This window comes from Solanum stenotomum, chromosome 5 (assembly GCF_019186545.1).
Source record: "Solanum stenotomum isolate F172 chromosome 5, ASM1918654v1, whole genome shotgun sequence".
NCBI classification, from domain to species: domain Eukaryota; kingdom Viridiplantae; phylum Streptophyta; class Magnoliopsida; order Solanales; family Solanaceae; genus Solanum; species Solanum stenotomum.
In genome coordinates, this window is record NC_064286.1 from 37,322,325 (window position 1) to 37,341,217 (window position 18,893).

The window sequence follows — 18,893 nt, forward strand, 5'->3', positions numbered from 1 at the left end:
TATATGTTAGTTTGGGACTAGAGAAATTTTCGTTACAAAACCATTTTCTCTGTTTTAAGCTTTTAGTGCATGCAAATTTGAACTAATCATGGAATTTGTTTAGGAAGAGAGGTTTGGTGTAAACACCTGATGCAAGTAATTTTTTTGTCGAGAGTGGGGATGGGGATGAGTTACCTTATAATTGTCGAATCACAAAAGAAATGCTACTAGTCTGCTTATTTGGTTTCTACATTAGTTGGGTTTTTTCATTGGTTCACATAATTTTACATAATTCTTTATTATACAATAAGAAAATCTTTGTGACATAGTATTATCATTTTTTCACAGGAAGATGTAATCTCTCAGAAATTCGAAGAACGGATCAGACAGAACATATCAAATAGGGAGGAGTAAAGAAATTTAAATCTGCAAAATTTTGGGATTTAGGGACGGTCTTTACGGGCCGTAAAAGAAACCACAGATCGATGTCTATAGATCAACTTCAGATACTTGGTTTTGAACTTGAGTTTCATGAGCTCAAACCATGGGTTGTGCGTTGGACTCGTGGAATGATATACATGAAAACTTAGCTACTATTTCTACTGCCTATCATTTACAAACTCATTCTACATGTTGTAGAAGAAACCACGGACCGTATATTGGTCTCATAGATGGATACTTAGACACAAAACATTTTGTGTGATATCTACAAAAGGGGTCTATTGTCCGTAGATCAATCCACATACCATACATGGCCCTCGTGGAACCTCTCGACAATTTTTCTTTCAGGAATGTTTTAGTCTTCTCCCATTCCTTTAATCCATATACTATGTCATCATGCCCTATCCTGGGTGGGATTAAGGGAAAATAGTCGACTAAACCTCCACATTCGCGCCCAACACTAAAACAATCAAATTTAGTATGTTATACATTCTCTCAAAATAGAAATTAGGGTTCTTTATCTTTAAGCTTCATTTTAAGGGTTCAAGTTATAGTTTTTATTCTAGGTATGTGGTATTTTATGAGTAGGTTATCTTTCACCCATTGATTCCAAAGGAAAACTTTATTTTTTCAGTTAAACATTTACAAAGTTTAGGGTTCCTATGAAAAGCATGATCTTCCACATATTTAAGTTCTTCTTCATAGATAGTCTTTGATTACATGTTTTTACGTAAGCTTTAGTATATTTACATAGTTATTTTTATGAGCCATTAAGATAGGGGAAAATCATATCGTTGAACCCGTGATGATCGAATTGCATGTTTCATTTAGGGTATGGAAGTTCATCATGATCAATTGAATACTCAGTTTTTTAGTTCAAAAAGTATAAGATGCTTTCAGATAAAATGTCCATCAGTTCAGTATCAGTTTTCAATATTTATGAACAAATCAGTTTCTTAGAATAATATAGTTTTTCAGTTTAACATGCAAATGAGAATGTAACTTAGCACTGAGAGGCATAGGGATGAAAGCTCCCCAACCAGTTTAGGACTGAAATTTCAAAAGACAATTTATTTTGCAAAATATTGCAAATCAACTGTCACATGCATTCACTGACAAGAGTTACCAAATATCATATTCTAGCTACTGATGTTCTAATTTAAATTAAAGCTTCGGTAAGACAATTGACTAATACAAATGATTCCAAATCATGCTTAAAACATGATAGACTAATCGATTCCAAAGATAAAAATTCTCAAAATAAAAAAGAATCAAACGATCGAGATGGTCATAATATGCAAGAACATGCTCAAGGGGAAAATAATGAAAAGATCTCAATAAATTATGTCTCATAGGGAAAAATATGGAACCAAAATAATATAATTATCGATAATATTTTTTACATATAATGTTGTTATTGAAATAATACAACAAATGAGGATCTTGAATCAAATCGTTTGAGGAATCTAGACAGAGAAATGATTGACCAAAATGAAAAGATGTAATTCATGTTGAACTAGCTTCGCTTGAAAAACGCAAAGTTTTGGATCAATAGTCCAAACACCTAAAGGTGTAAATTCAGTGGGGCACAAATTAATTTTTGTGTGAAAACGAAATGAGAAAAATGAACCGTAAGAAATAAAGTGTGACTTGTAGCACAAGGATTCTCACAAAGACCTTATAATGATTATATGGAGACATATTATCATGTGGTGGTACAATCACTTTTTGGTATCTTATAAATATGACAGTTCATAAAAAACTTGAGATGCATCTAATGAATGTCGTTACATCCTATTTAATATGGTTTACTAGACAATGAGATTTTTATGTAAATTTTTGTATGATTCAAAATATCTGAATTGTATAAAGACTCTCAAGAAAGTTGTTCAATAAAACTTTTTAAAAAATTATACGGATTGAAAAAATTGGATGTATGTGGTATAATAGCCTTAGCGAATACCTTTAGAAAGAAGGGTACTAAATGACCCACATTGTCCCTCTGAATTTATTAAAAGGTCTAGATAAAAAATTATTATAATAGTTGTATATGTTGTTGACTTGAATATTATTGAAATTCGTGAAGAGATTTCAAAGATAGTAGAATGTTTGAAAAAGAGAATTTAAAATGAAAGACCTTGGAAAGACAGAACTTTGTCATGGTCGACACATTGAAAATTTTACAAAAATATTTTATAGTGATTTTACATGAATAAAGTACATCCATTAAGTATTCTAACGACTGTGAGAAAAATTGATATTAATAAAGATCCATTTCAAACTCATGAAAATGACGAAGAACTTATTGGTGCTGAAATACCATATCATAGTGCAATTAGTGCATTGATGTACCTCGATAATAATTCTCATCCATATATATCTTTTTCTATAAATTTATTATCAAGAATTGGTTCTTTCCCAACACGTAGACACTGGAATGGTATTAAGCATATATTTAAATACATTCGAGGGACCATTGATATGGGACTATTTTTTTTTAAAAGAGTTCAATTCAAAATTAATTGGTTATGTAGATACAATTTATTTTCCTAACCCACAGAGAGTTTGATCTCATATATGCTATTTGTTTACATATGGAGGTTGATGTGCCGCCATTTGACAACACAATTGATACTTTTAGCTATGAACAATTGCTAATTTTTAAGAAACGATGGTATCTTCTAATAGTTTTTCTACTATGTTAGATAGGAAATCAGTCAAGTCAAGAAATAAAGCAAAATGAAGCTAAGTGCTTCCAAAGGAGAGCATTGATGGCAAGCCCGACGCACTGTCAGACTTGTGACAAACCGTCAGGTTAATACTGGAACCACTTGATGAGGAACCAAGTATGGAGGAAGACCAACCCACCAAACAATCCTTTATTGAAGTCCTACTGGACAAACAATATGAATAAACCACAATTACTTCGATCAAACAGAAGATAAGGGATTTGGGATGGAAAGTGAAACAAAAAAATCCATAAATGACCCGGTGTTGAAGTGTGACCATCTCATATAAAATCTTGAGTTGTTAGAGAGAGCACACATTTATTAGTTAATAATATTTTCAACACACCCCCTCAAGTATGGGCCTGATTCATTTTCATGTGCCAAGCACGTGGAAATTCTTTTTGATATGGGTGGTGGTAAATTCGATTCCAGGACCTCTGTCTACTCTGATACCATGTTAAAATGTGTGAGATGAGATGATAACACACTTCACCATGGTATGAAATCAGGCAGAGGTCCTAAGAACGAATCTTACCACCATCTATATCTAAAAGAATTTCCATGTGCTTGGCCCATGAAAATGAATTAGTCCACAGGTGAGGGGTATGTTGAGAATATACTTAATTAATAAAAATGTTTTCTCTCTAAGAGCTTAAGCTTTTAGATGAGATAGTCACACATTTCAACACTCAGAAGATGTAAAAAGTAGAATCTACCTCCTATGGAAAACCTCTTTTATTATCAAACTAATGGGAAAGAAAATAACACACCAGTACCTCAAAAATAAATTGGTGGGGCTCTGGAGACCTATTGAAGTGCTAACCCTAGTTGATATGGGATGGGGATTCAACACAGAAAAGTTTACCCAATAGGAGAACACAAAAAAGCACTCCAAGGTGGGTTGTGGTTCATCCTAGGAAGCTTTATCTCAATTGGACGCTAGGAATCTAACTTCACCCTTCAATAATTAATACTAACGCACAGTGCGATATATATTAGACTTCCACAGCTCCCTACTAAATTCTACAACAAAAGCATCTTAGAGAGGGTGGGCAAAAAATTGGGAACACTGTTAAAAATCAGCAATTATACTTCAGCAACTTTAAGGGGATGATACGCAAGGATATGAATCCAAGTTCCGGTAGGCATACCAGTTAATAAAAATGTAAGGATGGAAACCATCTTTAAGAAGTCATCTACCAGGGTGAAGGGATACCATGCACGGGATGCTGAAGAATTGTTTATACAAATAAAAAGTGCCCCCTTATCACAACCACCACTACAAAAGCCAGTAACGGATGAGGATCTAACAAAAAAAAGACAAAGAACAATGACAAATAATCTCATTCCAAAAGAGGAACATGATGCAAACAACAAGGATAATTCAGCACAAGTTGGACCACAAAGGTAAGGGGACACCACCAATGCAGGTAAAAACATTCGATGTGGAAAATGTAAGTTTATTGACTCTCACTCAAAATATATCGCCATTAATTCTAACATGACTAGCAATGCCCGGGAAACCCATAGGATGAGCATAGCAAAAGCAAAAAGGAAACACTTCAATGAGAAGCTGAAGAGATGGTGCACCTTCTAGGTGAGCATTAATGGATTTGAGAGAATCCACGCAACGATCTCATCCCATTAATACAAATGCCCCCACATGCAGAACAAGGCATTGATAAATTTGGTACAAAAGCTTCACTATAGATGTAACTTCCACCCTTAATCAATGCAGCAAGACCCTCAAGGTGAAACATTTCTAGGGGTACAACCAATCCCAACCACGAATCTGTGTCTCCTTCTATGGAGAAAAGAATCGTCATCTCTCTAAATAAAAATTCTCTCTCCATAGCATTCAATAATCCTCATTGAGCCAGAAAAGATGTAACACTCCCACAAATGCAAAAAACCAACCCTAGTCCCCATAAATTCCAACCCCAATGTTCTTTGTCATAGCACCTCTACCGAAGGAGCACGTACAAAAATCATGGCTAGAATTGGACCTCCCTAGACATCAACTATCACTTAAGTGTCAATCACAATCAAGGACCAATGTTTCCTATCTCAGCTCATAAGAGAGGGAATGAACTTGGCCATATCGAGTTTCGGCCAACAACTATAGGTGCAGGCGGTGCAACAAGCACATCTATACAGTGACCTTACACAAATGTCGAGTCAGGATCTGAACCCACTCTTAACTCAAGTGCATCAACAAATGCCCTTATTCCTAGAACGAACAATAAACTCCACAATCCTGACCCCCCAAATTCATTTAATGGTTCTTGATGGATCAAAGGAACAGGGCAGAAACCAGGAGAGGTAACTATTTTAGAGTTAGACACTCTAAGACAGAGCAACAAATAGTTGGAGGAATATTTACAAGTAGTGGTAGATCCAAAGCACAGAAGTTTATTAATAGGAAAGTTAATAACGAAAGAATTCAAAGAGCCATCCAGTGAAGTTGTTTTAGTAGCATATCCAACTGCAATGAGGAATATCACTCTGAACTTGAGGAATCAGAAGAGTGAAACACCACCAAAAGTAGTTTTGAACCCCTTGAGGGAATCAAGAATCCCCACCCCTCCCCTCTCTCCCTCCCCCCAAAGCGGAGAAAGGGAAAGACAAAATAGAGAATCCACAAATACAAGAGAGTCCAATGAACTTTATGATTTAGAATGATAGGGGAACAAATGCCTCATTCAGAAGAAAATGCCAAGTGATTGTTAAGATGCACAAACTTTTAATGTTGGTACTCATCGAGACAAAGATGATGAACATGCGAAAATTGTATAAGACCAAGGATTTGATGCAAAAATTCAAATAGCAGTTGAGGGACTCTCAACTGGCATCCTCATAATGTGGAAGGAGGAGTCTCTCAAAATCGACAACATCTAATTAACCCTACAAGGGGTTCATGTCATGTTTAAGGTAAATGTCTTTCCTAATCCCTAGATTTTTTCAGCTATATATGCTAGCACTGTTTACAATGATAGAACTATCCTTTTGGACAGTCTCCATAAGATATCCCAAAACTACTCTAGCAAATGGTTTATAGGAGGTGACTTCAACGAAGTTCTCCTAGCCAAGGACAAGTTTGTAGGAAGTAATATCAATAGTAAAAGATCTAACTCCCTCTGGAAATACCTTAACATTGTAAAATGATAGATCTAGGGCTTAAAGGCAGAAAGTATACTTGGACCAATAAAAGATACAAAGCCAAAAGTATGTAACCTTATCCTTGAAAGGTTGAATAGGTGTGTGGCCAATGATACTTGATTCTCAAATACCACAAGTTTAGTCACACCCATTTACCTTGTAATCACTTTGATCATTCCTCACTAGAGATAAAACTAACTAAAGAAAGGCCCAACTACTAGAACAGGCCATTCATGATGGAGTCCAAGTGGTGCAGGCAACCTACTTTCGGATGCCTAATCCAAAGCTCATTTGACCACCCAAACTCCCTTATTTATTCCATCTACCTTCTCCAAATAAGGCCAAGGCTTGGAATAAGCAAACCTTTGACAATATCTTCCATAAAATGAAGACTCATTACAAGATTCGATGACATCTGATAAAAAATCCTCTATCTACCCCCACAATATCTTCCTCCAGGTTCTTGGAAAAAAGCTATTAGCTGAATATGATATCATGTTGAAATTTGAAGAAGAAGAAGAAGAAGAAGAATTTTGAATAACAAAATCCAAATTCAGTTGGCTTAGTGACGATACTCAAATACTAAATTCTTCAGAACCTCAACAATCACCAGGAGGCATAGAAACATAATCTTGGACCTTATAGATGAAAGTGGCAATTGACTCCATGAGCAAGCTGACATAAAGGGCCATATGACCCTCTTCTACTCTAGTCTCTACATAACTGACCACCTAACCTCCCGACCTACCAAAATGTACTCTAGACATGAGCCTAATTGTTTAACTATGATCATGGATAACTATCTAGACACCCATGTAAAGGAGAGTGAAATTCTTCAAGCAATCAAAACTTTCAAGCCAACCACGGCACCAGGCCCTGGTGGCCTCCATCCCTCTTTTATCAAAAGTATTGGAAAAAGTGAAAGGGGAAGTTGTGGAATTATGTGAGGATACCTTAGACATAGTAGAATGGACCCCCAAATGAATAAAACACTACTTTGTGTCATCCCTTAATGACAGAATGCCACCTTGCTAAAAAAAACTTCAGACTCATTGGGCTATGCAACACTGGCTACATAATTGTTACCAAAATCATTGCTAACAGAATGACAGCGCACAACCCCAAAAACATTGGTCCTAGCTAGGGGTGTCAAATGGGCGGATCGGGTTGAAATTGGAGAAATTAAAATGGGTTGAAATTCAAATTAGATTGGGTCCTTACCCACCCAAGTTTACTTTGGGCTTAAAACGGGTTGAGTCTTGACCTACCCAATTTAACCTGCTTAATCTCAATAATCTTAAGATATTGTTATTTAAGTTTTATAACCATAATTTGAATTTCAACTCAAGAATTTTTTTTAAAAAAAAATAGTTACAAATTGATAGATAAATCCTAAAAGACATAAAATAGATAGTAATTCATACCTTCAATATAGGAATATACATTACATCAATGCAAATAAAGAGTCTTAAAACGGATTGAAATTGGAGATTAAATTGGTCTCAATTGAGGATTCTCTCAAAATGGGTTAAGGATTGAATGAGTTGGCATTGAACCCAATTCAAATAGTCTTGAGCCCAACCCTTAAAATTCTGGGTGGGTTGGGCGGATTATCTATAGTTGGGCTCATTTTTTACACCTCTAGTCCTAGCCAAGCCAGCTTCCTCTCTATAAGGAGAGCTTTGGACAATGCCATCATAGTCCAAGAATATATTTCCAATTTTAAGAAAATGAAGGGCACCAAAGCAAACAGGTTCCTAAAGATTGACCTCAAAAAGGCCTTTGACCAACTGGAATGGTCCTTCTTCAAAGACTCACTGGACTTCTTCAACTTCCCACCAAAGCTTATCATGTCCTCCATGACCACTACATCCATCTCTATACCCATCAACGGATCAAAAACTGATTGCTTCTATCCTTCCAAAGATATCTGACTGGGACCATCTCACCTACATATTCATAATTTGTATGGAGAGACTTCCAGAATTATCAATGTAGTTGTATCGGACAAGTCTTGGACTCTTATTAGAATCTCAATATTTGGACCAAAAATCTCCCACCTTTTCTCTACAGATGATCTCACCCTCTTCTCCATTGAAAATAGACAAAGTTGTGTAAACGTTATGCTAATGTTGAATCACTTCTACAAGTAATTTGGACAAAAACTCAACCTGAGTATGTCCAAGGTCCTTTTCTCCTAGAATAGCCCAGTACCAACTCAGGCATTTGTTCTACCATCCTCACTATCCAAAGAAGCACTTCTTTCGAGAAACATTTGGGTTTTCCAATCTTCCACTCCAGACCTATTAATGGAGACTTCTAGTTCAATATCGACAACATGTAGAAAAGGCTTTGTGGCTAGAAAATCAAATTCCTTAACATGACTAGTATAATTGTTTTAGCCAAGTTTTCCCTATGCAACATTCCTTTCCATATCATGCAATAAATTCAGCTTCCTGCAAAGATTAACACCTCCATTAACAAAATTCAAAGAAACTTCATTTAGGGAACAACCTCCGAAAAGAGAAAGCCTCACTTAGTGGGATGGGATACCATTTTTAAAACAAAAAAGGAAGGAGGGTTAAGGTTCCAAAAAAGTGAAATAAAAAAAAAAAGTCATCCACACGGGCCTTGCTTGGAGAGACTTTAAGAACCCTAATGCTCTATGGGAAAAGATTCTCTACTACAAATATTGCCACAACAAGGACAGTACTAGAAAAAGACAGAGATGTTTCTATAACTAGGAAATGTATTGACCAATGATGGAAGACATGCACTAAGGGTTCTAAATGTCCCCAACAAAGACAACAAAGTTAGATTCTTTGAGGATAAATGGATTCTGAACCTTGGTACTATAAGAAGCTTAACCCAGGCCCCCTCCAAAGGAATGAAGAGTACTAGATACTCTCTTTGGTAATGGACAGTGGGTGTTTGACAATCTATCAATTCCACTCCATGAACATATCATCTACGCTATCCATGACAATCACCCAACCCTCTCTAACTGCATAGAAGATATGATTATATGGGGCCTTACCCATAATAGCATATTTTCCACCAGAAACACCTATTATTTCATCAATGAAGGCACGCCGGAACTGAGAAAATGAAAGATAACAAGTTTGGTTGGATCTAGAAGCAAAAGATTCCTAACAAACTCAAAACATTCATTTGGCTCTTGCAACACAAAAGGCTCATCACCAACTATTACCTCTGTAACATAGGGATTAATTTGGAGCCAAAATGTCATTTATGTGGAGGCATCTGAGAGGACATCACCCACATCTTCTTCTTATACCAAACCCAAAACATTTTGGCAGAGTCTATCTCTAAAAAGTACTCCAAGCATCAAATGGACATTTCTTCACTGAACGCAGACAACTAGAATGCCATTTGGAACTCGATAAAGCACAAACAGTTTAATCAATATTTACCTTGGAACACTATCATCCCCTTCAGCATGTGGAACCTGTGGATAAGAAGAAATGACAAGGCCTTTAATAAGAATAATTACCACGTCAAGATAAACCATGTAATTACAAATGCAACTGAATATCATTTGTTAATCAAGAAAGGATATCCAAAAACGTTCTAGAAGGCAAACATCTAAGTCAAATAGATTCCTCCACCTAAAGGTTCTTTTAAGCTCAATATGGATGGCTTAACAAGCATTGAACTAGGCCCAGGAAGCATCGGGGGGTGTAATCAGGGATCATAATGGACACTGGCTATGGGCTTCAGCAAAAAGCAAACACATATGAGCGGTACACAAGTTGAACTTCATACGATCATTACCAGTGCAATTTCAATACTCCTGAAAGGACACTACCTTATGCCAATATAATTTTTGAATGTAGGTCCTTGATGCAACAACTAGGAATCTCAACCTCGACATATGTGTACAAAGATCAGAACAGGGTAGCGAACGCGCTAGCTAAGGAAGGGACGAGGGAATCACGATGCTCATATCCTTTGGGAAGTTCCTCGAGTGTGTGCTAGAGAGGCACTACAAGTAGACATCGATGAAACTTTTTTTGTTCGAAGCATCCATTTTGTAATACTGATATTAAAGGCCATACCACGACCCAACATTCGGCAATGGGGAATGCCCATCAACTATTGTATTAACTCACTATTAATTTCTATTATGTAAAAAAAAAAAAAAAAAAACAGCTTAACCAAAAAAAGTCTTCATTTTTTATAACATGAATAATTTAGGATTTTATTTTTTGAGCTACATCTCTTTTTAAAAGCAAGATTTGGAGGTCCTTTGGCCCCCAAATTAAACAAGACTTTGGAGGGGGTTCTCTTCCCAATTCATCTCTAATTTCCATGGCTGCTCGCACTATCTTCCTCAAACTCACAAGGTATTCACTATTCGTCTCCGTTTCTGTACACTACTGTTGTGCTATTCTTGTTATAGTAACTCTATTTTTGTCTCCTGGAATTCAGAAATGCTTGTGGCAGAGAAAGGAGTCAATTTAGATCCTTTACTACAACAACTGAAGTTGTCTATGAAGACTCCCCAAATTCTTCTGAGGAAGAAAGGGGCGAAACCCCAGATGATTTGAAGAGCAGAATATTCAGTCTTAGACTACCCAAAAGAAGCACCACCAACGTGCTTCAGAGATGGGTCGGTGAAGGCCGATTAATATCCATCTCCGACCTCCGTCACATCTCCAAAGAGCTCCGAAAGTCGCGCAGATTTAAGCATGCCCTTGAGGTTCTTTATTCCTCAAATCTATTTTTCTTTTTGCCCAATCTGCTGTGGAGTAAATAAGATTATTTCATCGAATGGATTTCATAGCATCATATGAGAAACCCATTAAAATGGTACCATGATCAATTGATCAACTACTTCTCAGTCCCAATCTTGTTGGTGTCGGCAATATGAATCTTCTATGTTCATTCCACAATTTTCAAGCTGATGGAGACCTAACACAGAATTGAATTATAGTGACTGAAATGGAAGAGGGCACCGAGAGTGCTACACAATAGGAAGATACCTAACAAAGTGAAAAGTAAGTTTGTTATGGTAGTTAGCTGATAATGTTTATGGAAGTAAATGTTGAGCTTATAAAGCCTAACTTATTCGGAAGATGAATGTAGAGAAGTGTGGATATTGAAATCATTTGTGGTCATACAAAATTAGAAACAAACACATATGATGGAAGGCACATGTAGCACTTATAGAGGGAAAATTGAATGATGTTGTATGTGATAGTTTTGTTATGTTCTGTGTAGACCTCAATATGCACTGACTTGTTAATGTGATGTTTTCATGATCTAAGGTGATTGTGGGGAACAAATTAGACCTATAATAATGTGAAACGAAACACCTAAAGGTGTAGCCTTGTGGCGATTAAATTGGAATAAAGGCCAATGGAGACCAGCACTCATATCCATGTAAAGATAATAAAGTTTGTTCATTACTTAACAATCAAAATATGAAGTTTGGTGGTTACCTTCCATCTGCCTAAAAGGCTAAGCCTTAGTGAGGAATTACCCAATACGTGTGGAAGGATATGTGCATCAGTTGAATTGTCATGCAAGCTAGCCAATGCCACAGTTGTCACAAAAAAATTTTAAAAAATGGAAGGGGAGTTGCTCAAAAGATCTACGTTCTCTTGAAAGCAATGCAGACTTAACTAGGAGCAAGAAACAAAGGAAGCAGCGGATCTATGCAAGCTATATGAATTAGTTGAGATTAAAGCTTAGTTTTATTGTTACACTTGCATAGTAACAGCATTTTCCAAGATAATTATTTTATAGTCGGATGAAATGGATCTCTAGCTGGATGTATAAAGAGGATCATATATCTGATCCTACTAGTTTGGTATTGAAGGTTAGTTGATTGACCGGTTGCACACATCAAAGCAATGAAATAGCTATTTTGGACGAGAACTGTTACAGCTTTGCTAGTTTTAGTCCAAAGTCAGATTCATCTATAAGCCTGTGGATAGCAAAGATTACAATTCAATAAAAGCCTGTGGATAGCAAAGATTACAATTCAATAAAAGCCTGTGGATAGAAATGATGGATCAGGGAGTTATACTTCTTTATGAGTTCATGTCCAATTTTAATAACAGATATTAACAGAGTCAAAATTGGTTAACTAAGGAACTGTCATAGCTAGTTCAGAGATTTTTTCTTTTTATTTGTCTATTTTGATATTTGCATACCATATTTTTAGCTTCTTCTTTCTCAGTATCTACTGTCTTTGCTTATGTTCTAATGATAGGGATTCTAAGCTAGTTCAGGAGCTTTTCCCCTTTCCTTCATAAACTCCTACAAGTACCTCTGCTGTGTGAAGATTTGGTTATACAGACAATAATGTTATCATACAATTTTGTTGACTTGAAATTTCCAAGTAATGTCTTTCTATTTGGCCATAAGATAGAGAACATTAGGTTTTATTTTGTTATTATATTTGGAAGAAAGGACCATTATGTTTTAAAATTCCATGAAGATATCTGTAATCACATTTTAGCCATTTAGCTGGATGAAACTTCTTGGTGGGAGAATGTTGTTATGCTTTGCAACTACTCACTGTATAGCTACTGGCAGTAATCAAACTACCCAGACTTGAATTCTGCCTAATGTTCCATGTGCTCTTTGACGCATATGTAAGCTAAACCAGTTCCAACAAATATATAATCCTGAGGGGACATTTGGTTCTCCAATAGTATTAGGTAAGGCTGCACTACAGTTGATTCAGGAATAGTTTTTTAGTATAACTGGGTTTGAGAGTACTGTTACTTTAGGAGTATATGCAAGTAATATTGTACATGAGATTTCTTGACTTGGTATTTTGTATTGGGTTTATGAGATGAGGGATATGACTGTACATCTGCTTAAAGATTGTATGCTTGTCTTAGCTCCTTCATAAACCTAAAACACAGAATTTGAAAAACTGGTAGAGTAACAATTGGCAGTAAATAAAGTTGCCAAGTTCAAAAAAAAAACAATTGGCAATAAATACCCTTCTCCAGCTGCACCTCCTTCACTAGGTGGGACGGAATCTTATCTGAAACCATCATGAAATTCTCTCTGACAGAACCAACCTAACTGACGAATATGGGGAGATAAACTTTCATCCTCTATCCAAACCACATTCATTAACTCGAATCCTTATTATTTCTTTCGAACTGATCAACTCACCATGAGTGTCATTACAAGTTTTATCCCTTGAAGTTGGGAATATTGGGTAAATGGGTAGTAGAGCATCCAGCAGCTTGTGGATAGCAACAAGGGGTCGGATGGTGGGGAAGAGATGGTTAGTGGGTGTTGTTTTGAAGAGGAAGAGGAGAAATGATCAAAGGGGTAAATCGCCATGTTATTGCATGACATAACTTTCATTTAATTCAAAGGGGACTGTACGATCCAATCCCAAGTTTTAGACCTTAGTGCCCATAACTTTTATTTTCATTGAAGTAGATCATACTCCCCCTTCATTAGCCAGTTCCATGCTCTAGAAAACAAGCCAAGTACATACTTCCAATCTGCTTTCATCCCATGCAGAATCCAGACACTGAGTTTAGTAGGCGGTATTAATTAGAATAGTCCATGGGTTAAAATTTAGTCCATCTAATACATTGTTTGGTTACTTTATTTATCTTAATCCATAGATAAACAGTAGATCATACTCCCCCTTCACCAGCCAGTTCCATGCTGTAGAAAACAAACCAAATACATACTTTCAATCCGCTTTTTATCCCATGCAGAATCCAGACACTAAGGGAGAATTGCTAATTTAATATAAATGTTGTTTCACTATAAAAAATAAATGTATCAAGGCTTAATAAAAATGTAATTCTGTAATAGTTGCATAAGTACTGATTTGCATCCTATAGCATTGCAGATCTCAGAATGGCTGGTTTACCACAATCAGGATGAAGCATTGGACTCCGACTATGCTATCCGCATTGACTTGATGACCAAAGTTTTTGGAATTGATTCTGCTGAACGGTATTTTGAAGGACTGCCTACCACTGTAAAAACCACTGAAACATGTACTGCTCTCCTCCATTCCTATGCTAGTTTGAGACTAACTGAGAAGGCTGAGGACCTCTATGAGAGAATGAAAGAAGCAAATCTTTCTCTGAATACTGTCACGTACAATGAAATGATGACTTTGTACATGTCTGTCGGACAGCTCGAGAAAGTACCTCTTATTGTTGAAGAGATGAAACTTCAAAAGGTTGCACCAGACCTATTTACTTACAATCTGTGGGTAAGTTCATGTGCTGCAGCTCTAAACATTGACAAGGTTAGACGGATTCTTGATGAAATAAGTCGGGGCTCTGACTCTGGTGAACAATGGATAAGATACATGAACCTTGTTAACATATACATCACCTCAGGTAACCTTGTAAACTCAGGGTTGAACTCTGTAGTTGAATCTGAGAAGGGTATCACACAAAGAGAATGGATATCATATGACTTCCTTATTATTCTCTATGGTGCATTGGGAAATAAAGAGAAGCTTGATCAAATTTGGAAATCCTTACGGATGACTAATCAAAAAATGACAAGCAGAAATTATGTGTGCATACTTTCATCATATCTCATGCTTGGGCATATGAAGGAAGCTGGAGAAATTATCAATCAGTGGAAGCTATCTGCAGCAACAGCTTTTGATCGTTCCAGCTGCAATAGACTTCTAAAAGCATATAAAGAAGTTGGGTTGGAAGAGAGTGCAGTAGATTTCCGGCTGCTTCTAATTCAGAAAGGTTGTGATGAAATAGAAGAATCATAGTAGCAGGACCATGCGATCGAATGCCTGCCAGCAATTCATGTGGCAGTATAGAGAGAAATAAGCAATGCCTATAAAGTAGTAATTTCATCTATACTGAATTTTGCTACTGTAAAATTAGCAGGTCATTGTGAGTCCATTTCTGTTTGTTTGCTGCGACTCTATTAGAAAAGTTGTGCAGCTATTCTGGACTTTATATTCTATTTAGCAAGCCTTGTGATTATTTATTAGGAATAACTGATGGACATCTCTCCTTTCCCAATTATTCGACACTAAGGGTCTATTTGAAAAGACACTTGATAATTTGAATCGGTGTAATTATTAGCCTAGTGATTACATAGACATGTTTGTTTGTCACAGTATAATTATAAATGTACTATTTGGATGTACAATTGATATCATAAGATTATACTAAATTTTAAAAATAAAAGTTAATTATTTAAAATTTATTGAAAAATAAGCAACTTTATAAATGATATTGAATGAAATATTTAAGATATATATTGTCTTTTGAAAATATATTAATTAATAAACATCTGTTTTTAACTAATATTATGGAAAAAAAACTATTGATTTATATTTTGCAAATTAGTATATTTCAATTGAATTAATCATAAAACCTAAAAGTACAAGATTTCTATGAACATCATGATGCATGTTTGAAAAAAATAAATAATATTATAACTAAAATGTCATAAATTATTAAAATATTTAACTAAAAGATAATCTATCAAGTCTAATTAAAAAAATTAATGACTTGCAATGTGAAATCTCGAGTCAATACTACTAAAACAAATGAAACTGAAATTATAACATAAGTTTTAAATTCAAAACAAAAACTTTAATATAATACTCTTGCGTTAAATTCAACATAACATATATAATTATGATTTAAAAGAAAAGGAAACTTCAAGTCTATAACCTTACTCAATAATGAATTCTTTTTTAATTTAAAAATTAGAATATTAACAAAATTGTGCTAATGAAAATAAATAAACATGACATAAAAAATAGATATTACAAAAATTGTGTGGAATCACATGAAGTAAAGGTTGAGAATGAGAAGGAAACGAAACATAAAAAAATAAAATTACAATAATAAAAAAAGAATTTAAAATAACTGAAAAAAAAAAAATTAAAACGAAAAAAAAATAAAAAGTAACCAGCTTATAATTACACCATGTAATTATTAGCAATTCACAACCCCTCTCTGAGAATTGGAGAGTGCAGTTACCTCTGTCAATTGCTCTCAATTACCTCCTGACCAGGTAATTACATGGCTAATCAAACACATCAGATAGCGTAATCACTCCCAATTAAACCAAATTCAATTACCAGGATGACTTTCCAAACATACCGTAAGTGGTTGTATAGTTTTCTCAAAATAAAGTTAACTTCCTTTGAGAAGCCAAATTTTAGTCAATTTTAAAGTATTAAATATTAGTTCTTACACCTTACAAATAAGAAAAAGATTTAATAGTTATAACTATAACTGATTTTGAAGTCCTAAATATTAGTATAATAATTGAATGAAAATTATTTGAGGAACATAGTAAAAGACAGTTTTATCTATTGTATAGTCTTTTAACGAAGAAAAAAGGTCTAATCAATTATTTCCAAGGATCTTCATGTTTTTATATAACTAGTCAAGTGTATGTACTTTGCATGTGTGTATCGTGTTAATTAATAATACATCTATTTAAAAATAAATTGTTATGTCTATGTTATATTATTAAGTACAAAACTTTTTAAAGAAACAACGTAAAAAAATTAAGATAAAAATATAATTAAAAGGAATATGATAACTTACAATCACACTAACAACTAAGGGGCAAAATTAAATGTAGTGAAAAAAATTTCGCATTAATATCAAAAGTCAAATTATGTTTGATATTAATGCATAAAAACACACTCTAAACAATCGATACATTACATATGAGCATAATAATATACAGGGAGTGGCTCAACGTACTTGGAGGCCTAAAACGAAATTTCAATTAAAGGCCTAAAATCTTTTAGCTAGCAATTATTACATAAATTGTAAACATTATTCTATAAGTAATTAGTTGACAAAACTGCTTATAAGCTGCTTCTTCTTCTTCTTTTGATTTAAAAACACATAAAATAAGTCAATCTAAATAGGCTTGTAATTCACTTTATTCAAAAACATGATATTTACTATTGATTCATATTTTTTATAGAGCTCTAACTTACATATAGTATAAAAGGGGTCTAGAAAATTACAATGCGAGAGTTAGTGAAGAAAATGTAAGAAGACAAAACAATATTTTTCTTGATTTCTTCTATTTATTGAAGTTAAGAAGAATAAAATAATATATATATTTTTTAAGAAAAATATATTTATCTTAGATAATTATTTTTTTCTATAAAAAAAATTAACACATAATTTATTGTGGTAAAAATTAGAGGCCCCTAAAATTGGATCCTTAAGGCATATGACTAATTTTTATAAGCATTGAGCTGGCACTGATAACATAACAACTATTACAGTCTTTTAATAAAGGGCTAAGCTTTTGTTGATTGTCAAAAGTCCTCACACGAAAAATGTCCCGACTCTTCACTTGATTTCAATTTTTTTTTTTGACTGCTGCTTATCAAAACAATAAAAATATCATTACAGCAATTTATGTGAAATATATATAATAATTTAAACAAACGATTAATTAAGTTTTCAAATTTTTCGAAATAAAATTCACATACATTATCGCAGGACATATATTCAAACAAATCAAGATTATGTCAAACAATCTTCATTGTTTCTTCAGATAGTTTGTCATATCCTACAAAAGAAAAGGAAAAAAGAGGCAATAAAAGTTTCGTCTCACCTTCACTCTTTTTTATGAGGTCATAAATTCAAACAATGAAAAGTTGGACAACAAAAAAAATAGTTTAAATTAAAATGAAGGACAAAAACTCAAAATCATATGACACACAAAATAAACACACAATTAAGTTAATGGGAACATGTTATAAATGAAAAGAGAATTTCATAAATGAGAAGAGAATTTTTAATTATTTTTTTTAGATATTGCATAACTTATGTCTACATATTGGACAATAAATTAATAATCTAAAGTCAATTTTATAGAGCTACACAATGATCTGTTGTTTGTATTTGGCCAATTGACTACATATGATTGATGTAATTATCTTATTATTGAGACCAACGATTTCAATTTATAGAAGTTTAAAAAAAATAATTATTTTTTCCATAAATACTAATAGAAGTTTGGTACTAATAAGTTTCCTATATATTCTCCTATTAAAAGAGTATTGTTGCTAGAAATTTTCTAACGTTGCCAGAAATAATTTTCTAATTTTAGGTGGGAACTAAAAGAACTTAATTGGAAAAAAAACCTTTTTAAAAAATTAAGGTGTTTGTAACTTGGTAACGCTGCTTATAAATAGAAGCAGAAGCAATTTTTCTATAGTTGAGAATAAACTAAAATTTTCTGCTTCTTAAAAGAAGTAATAGCAGAAGCAGAAACGTAATTTTTTCAAGACCAAAATATCCCTATCATTAACATAAAATAAAATAAGTTTGTGCGCGCTCGCGTGTGTTAAATTTACAGGATCTTTGAAGACTGGCGGTAATCCGCGCGGTCAACTTCAATCTAGCTTGTTAGCATCCGAATTCAAGGAATAAATTCGAATCAAAATATATAAAAATTTAATATAGTTTTATGATTGTAAGGAAGGATCTATCATTTTACCCAAGCAAAGGGTCTGTCAAGATTTAATACGTATTTTTATTGAGTCCATGTGTCTAGCAGTTCTAATCGGGTATATGCGCCCTTTTCAACTCATTA

General features: G+C 34.2%; 2 protein-coding genes across 3 annotated transcripts in view; both read left to right on the forward strand.

Moving 5' to 3' along the window:
• LOC125865145 (probable protein phosphatase 2C 10) overlaps positions 1 to 18,893 on the forward strand; it is an 878,192-nt gene that overhangs the window by 772,144 nt on the left and 87,155 nt on the right. The window lies entirely within an intron of this gene.
• LOC125863907 (pentatricopeptide repeat-containing protein At5g09450, mitochondrial) lies at positions 10,026 to 15,372 on the forward strand. The gene is made up of 4 exons (XM_049543880.1): positions 10,026 to 10,072; positions 10,562 to 10,675; positions 10,761 to 11,031; positions 14,170 to 15,372. The coding sequence occupies exons 1-4, from the start codon at positions 10,026 to 10,028 to the stop codon at positions 15,064 to 15,066; spliced, it is 1,329 nt and encodes a 442-aa protein (XP_049399837.1). The 3' UTR covers positions 15,067 to 15,372.

Bases quoted from the DNA above. Each gene is read 5' to 3' on its own strand.
- LOC125863907 (XM_049543880.1), top strand. From the start codon at position 10,026: ATGGACACTGGCTATGGGCTTCAGCAAAAAGCAAACACATATGAGCG. The intron at 10,073-10,561 runs GTACACAAGTTG...TCTTTTTAAAAG, and splicing joins AAAGCAAACACATATGAGCG to CAAGATTTGGAGGTCCTTTG. The intron at 11,032-14,169 runs GTTCTTTATTCC...ATAGCATTGCAG, and splicing joins GATTTAAGCATGCCCTTGAG to ATCTCAGAATGGCTGGTTTA.